This window comes from Tarenaya hassleriana, unplaced genomic scaffold (genome assembly GCF_000463585.1).
Source record: "Tarenaya hassleriana unplaced genomic scaffold, ASM46358v1 Cleome12, whole genome shotgun sequence".
NCBI classification, from domain to species: Eukaryota; Viridiplantae; Streptophyta; class Magnoliopsida; order Brassicales; family Cleomaceae; genus Tarenaya; species Tarenaya hassleriana.
In genome coordinates, this window is record NW_010962392.1 from 908641 (window position 1) to 914098 (window position 5458).

At 39.0% G+C, this 5458-nt stretch overlaps 2 protein-coding genes across 2 annotated transcripts in view; both read right to left on the minus strand.

Moving 5' to 3' along the window:
- The window catches only part of LOC104806317 (plant UBX domain-containing protein 4-like), a 3123-nt gene extending 1120 nt beyond the window's left edge, over positions 1-2003 (minus strand). Inside the window, exons 1-4 of the mRNA XM_010531156.2 lie at positions 1777-2003; positions 563-842; positions 371-466; positions 4-68 (exon numbers count right to left, since the gene is read on the minus strand). Of these exons, the coding sequence (XP_010529458.1) occupies positions 4-68; positions 371-466; positions 563-842; positions 1777-1922 (587 nt within the window). The 5' untranslated portion in view covers positions 1923-2003. The remainder of the gene's footprint in view (positions 1-3; positions 69-370; positions 467-562; positions 843-1776) is intronic.
- Positions 2004-2264: 261 nt separating this feature from the next.
- On the minus strand, positions 2265-3579 carry LOC104806318 (serine/arginine repetitive matrix protein 3-like). The gene has a single exon (XM_010531157.2). It carries the CDS (start codon positions 3459-3461, stop codon positions 2394-2396), a length of 1068 nt encoding a protein of 355 aa, XP_010529459.1. The 5' UTR covers positions 3462-3579; the 3' UTR covers positions 2265-2393.
- Between the last annotated feature and the right edge of the window lie 1879 nt (positions 3580-5458).

Genomic DNA, 5458 nt, shown 5'->3' on the forward strand with positions numbered 1-5458 from the left:
ACCGATGAACCGCTCCCTCCCAAAGTCCTTCCGACCCCCTGAAACGGGATTGCCCGTCTTTCAACCTCCTGCAAAGAGAAAATTCCATATACAGTTGAGAGAGATGTCCACACATTCTATATAGGTGTATATATGAACAATGAAAACATGGTTGCGAAAAAGGGCTTCTTGTGCATCTAATCCTGAACCTAAAGGTAGCAGCTTTCATCAGCTCTCTCACATGGGTAAACATATGAAAACCCGAAAAGAACGGAGCCTAAAACATTATTGATGCAAACTCGCGGCTATTTTTCTTACCGTATGTGACCTAGTGAGAAAGGGAAATACTTCACAGACTGAAGGATGAGGAGTGAGAGCAAAGGGAACTCACTGGGCATTTCTCGTCCCTTCTCATCAGATTGACATGTACAGGCATCCTTCTATCCGCAGGTTCAAGCTCTTTCGGGCATTCAGATTTTCTAATACTCTACATTGGAGAAAGCATAGAAGAAACAACAAAAAATAAACCACGAAAACAAAATTCGAAACATGAAAAACAATCCATTTAACAAATCGATTCCACCTCAAGAAAATATGCATTCTCTGGATCATCCAGCATCCTCAAAGGGCCATCATCTACAGTGAAACCATTGGACCAGAAAACAATGTTGTGGACAACAGGCTCAGGCTGCTGAGGAGCCGATGGCACAGTTTCTCCCGAAAGCAACCTCCCGGTCCCGGTGAAGCTTCTAGAACTTGATGGACGTTCGAGCGGTCCTTCCACAGCTCCTAATTGCCGGGCTTGATTGAATATCTCATCCACATCATCGTTACTCTTTGAAGGATCCTGGACAAGCATCCCGCTGAAAGATTCAGATACAAAAGATCTCAGTCAGTTTCAGGGTTTCATCATAAATTGAAACCCTCGATTTAGATGCACAAATAGGCTAGAAACGAGCAGAGAAACATAAGCAGATATTGAAGGTCAACTCGGGGATAACAGGAAAGAGTTCGGTAAAAACCAAACACTTCACACCACAGCTTGAGATTTCATTCGTATAGAACATCAATTTCAAATCCACTGTTACACACACTGATAAGTGTGGTTTAACACTATCATCATCCACGGTACCATCCCAAAAACAGCTCCGTATGGAGTTTCTATGGAAAGCTATCCAGAAGAAAAAGAACAATTCGGATAAACAGGTCCAATACTTATTCTCTTCATCATCGCATCCACTCCAACACAAGTTGAAAGGTGCCATCTGCACCTACACACCGATAATAACTCCAACAGAGTCGGAGAAGGATTTTGATTGTTAAACCTTCACAAAGCTAAACGATTATTCCATCAGACACTATAGGCTAAACCCTTCTTTTTGTTTTCATGTTCTTCAACTCTATCTATAGTATCCAACACATAAACAACTCCACTACCACCAAAACAGAGCTGAAATTAGAAGCCTTGGAAATCATTACTAATTACCCATCGGTTCTCACGGACAAGAGTTGAAATCCCTGATATAGTTGAATCTAACCAGACAACTTTCGAAACAGCAAACTCGATTCAACCATAAGACCCTCCTAATCCTGATTCTTTTCCCATGTTTCTTATTCCACCAGAAACATAAAACCGGTAAAATGATAGTAGAAAGACAATTAAGCATACCATCACAATCCAATTCCATCCAGATCCAATCATAACCACAAAAGATCCTCACTTTAGACATCACAGCCGCGAGCAATCAATTGGGTAATCGGAAAACGGAATCGTTTTCGGTGTTTTTGAGAACCGACCTTTTCTCTCCGCCGGCGTAGTACTCCTGAGGTCCGTCGGAATCGCTGTCGGAATCCGGCCCTGACCTGCGATTCAGATCGGAAAGTGTACGGATACCACCGGCCTTTCTCGCTGGCTTCGACGATTTCTTGTCCTTCGACGACATATCTCCGACACTTCGCTGCTCGATCTGCGAGAGAGACGATGATCAAGATATCGGGGAATCAAGACTCTTTTCCCTGGTGACGCGCGGTATCAAGATATTTGAGGGAGGCGAATAAATGCTACGCGCCAACGAAGCGCGTGTAATATGCATGAAGAATATACTTATGTGCGCGTGGTGTTTAGGACAATAACTTGGAAGTAAGATTAATATAAACATGAACTCAGTTTTATCTGCTTGAATCGTAAATAATTAAGAATTCGATTATATAACCCTAACTGTCCTTCCCAGGATTAACACTATAATGAAAATTCACACCTTAATTAATATTAATATATAGAAACCTGTACAAATTGCATGGATTCTTTATTCATTCACAGCAAAATTATCATTTTTTTATAAAAGAAACAGAGAGACCCTCTCGCCCAGTCAGAGGGTTGACGAGGAAATTATATAAATACAAAAATTGACAAGTCAATGAACCTTCTTAATAAATAGATTACGCAGACCAAACATGGTGGTAGCCGCGTTGGGGTTATTACTACTTCCACTCCCGATTCTGCTATTCCCACTCCGATTATTACTACTTCCACTCTCGTCGCTTCTGCAGCTCAACCGATTGCGATAACCGATGCACATCGGAACGTTCAAATTCAGTACTTTCGCTTTATGGTTCTCATTTACCCTTTTACCCCTCCTCCCCTCGGTAATTTCCCTTTTGCCACCACCACCCCTCTCGCCGGAGCTCCCATCCACCGGCGACTCGGAGACCGGTTTTCCGGCGATAACTCCACGGCGGACCTGCCACACTGGACTGTTCCGACCCAGATGGACCCCGACCGGTCCCGGACTGCTCGGCCACTTCCTCGACTTGGACTCGCCGGCGGAGTTGCTCCGGGAACACGGAGCGCTGCTCACCTTCCGCGTCACCGGAGCTCCGAACGACATTCTGGGTCGGGTCACGATGTTCCCGGTGGATCTGCTCCTGGAGAACGGCCAGATGTTGATGTTCAGCTCCGCGCCCGCGCTCGAGCCCGAAACGGTTTGGCTTTTCCTCTCCCTTTTCTTGCTCTCCTTCTCCTTGTGTTCCCGACTCTTTGCCGGCGGCTTGCTCTCGCTCTTCCTGAACATATCTCTCCATCGCTTCGACGACGTGAACCCGGAAACCACCGTCTCACGGAACAATCCAGGTCCGTGCCCGGGTTCCGGTGTGGGCTCTGTTTTTGTCGCAGGATCGAGTTCGTGGACGAGAGGAGCAGATGGGTCTGAGGGTGGGGGATCCGGATCGGGTATCGAGCCATCCGAGTTGGGCGAGTGGGCGGGTTTGAGGGAGAGGAGCTGAAGTGGGAGGAGAACGCCATCGAGGAAGAGCTCGTCGGCGGATACGAGATCTGGGTCGGGTTGAGATGATGGGTTCGTTAGACGCCAGAACTCAAATTCCGGCGAGTTGGAGGCGGAGCTGTTTCTCCGCCGTAGGCTTCGCGACGGAGAGATGACCTCCGGTGGTTTTCCGGCGCTGCATATGTTTGTGGGATTATCCATGGCTAAGAGAGAGAGTGGGTGCGGGAGGAGAGAAATGTCTGTAGAGAGAGAGCGTGAGATAAGTTTCGTACCATTGACGATATAATTTCATATATTCAAATACAGAAAATGAACGTGAAAATAGTAACAAATAATTTCTCATCAAATACTATATTGTAATTTTTTTCATATACCAAAAATACGATAGATCTCTTTGAAACATGTTGGATCAATTCCTTCGATGATATTATTTTATGAGATTAATTGCTTCGCCAATATTAGATTCAATTCCAAAACTATTTTCACAAAATATATTCAACGCACGTATACAAGTAAATACCCTCCAATTTGCTCCATAGCCATAGGTGTAATATCGATACAATTCATCCAATATATCCCTAAATCCTGTATTTAGATATTGTAATTTAAACTGTAATGATTTATGTTGTGATATCATTTAGAAATCTAATGATCGTGAAATCATACATAAGTGATTGATTAGTTTATTTAAAACATTTATTCCCATATTTTACAACTTTCAGAAATAGAAATTATCATAATTTTCTAATAGAAAGTAGAATTCTTTTTGTCCTGCGGCCCGAAACAGTTTTAAGTTTAAGTTCAAAATAAAATGGTGCTATTTTTTTTTTATAGTTGACATATTCATATATGCATTTAATATTAGATGTTTTAAGTTATTTCACATTTTTTTTAAAGAAAAAAAAATCAGATATACTCTTATTTAATATTTTTATTAATAAAATAATATTATCATTAATAATTTATTGAAATTTAGTAGAAATAAAATTAGAAATTATTGTAAAAAAATAGTTTAAAAATATAGAATGATAAATATTTTGAAATATAAAAATAACCGATAAATATTTTGAATACTTATTATAATATTAATTGCAGTTCTTTTTAGGCGTGGAAAAGTTATGAAAAGGAGAGGGAGCATCGACTTTCTTACAAAAATCTAATTAATGGATCCCTCGGAACTCGTTCTTCTTCGGTTTCTTGATGAATGTCTTCGACAATACCAAAAATAAATAAAAAAAGAAATTTATTTAACGACAAACAAAAAATTTCAATTGCATTTTTTACTTTATAAGATATATTTTTCAAAATAAGATTTCCAAATAATTATGTTTAAATATTATATTATCCAAAATAGTTACAACCCATTATTACTACTTTCTTCACCAGTCAATTTCGTTTCGATTAGGATATAAAAAGCGGTAAACATGAATCTGGAACCTCACTCCGTAGTATTTTCTTTTTATATTAAAAATAGTAGTTATAAAGTTTATTTTTATTTAATGAATTAAATTATTATCTCAGGAAAAAGAGAAGAAAAAAAGGATGGAAAATCGATAATAATTCCATAATTTTATAGATAATTTTGAAAAACTTTTTTATAGAATGAGTAGGGAACTACGTACCACATTAAATGTATCTCACTATATATAATCCCAATGTTTATAAGATCATCTATCGACAATATGACATTTTTAATATTTATCCAAATTTCTCACTATATTTCAAGCCGAAATTAAGAATATCGAGCCAAGTATCAACCATGACTAAAAATTATTATTGTTGTTATTTATTACTATTATTATTATTATTATTATAATAAAAATATAAATGAAAGGTGTACCACCACATCAAGAACCAACGGCCACCGGTCCACATGAACTCCACACGTTTATATCATCTGCCAAGTTAAATTAAATAAAATAAAATAAAGCTGCCACGTAGACGTAATGGAAGCCGTTCGACATGGGCCCGTGGGAGGCCTATGAGAGGTTGCAAACAAACAGCAGGACGAAATTTTTAACTGCGACATGTTTTTTTTTTTACAATTATTGTTCCGTACGAAAATGTTTGTATCTGAGCAATTTTAAAATAAAACAGATCTATTTCATTGTTACCATTTTCCATTTTTAACGTTTTATTCTTAATTTCCGACAACTTTAACATTCTCCCTCTTTTTTTTTTTTTTTTTTTTATTCCTT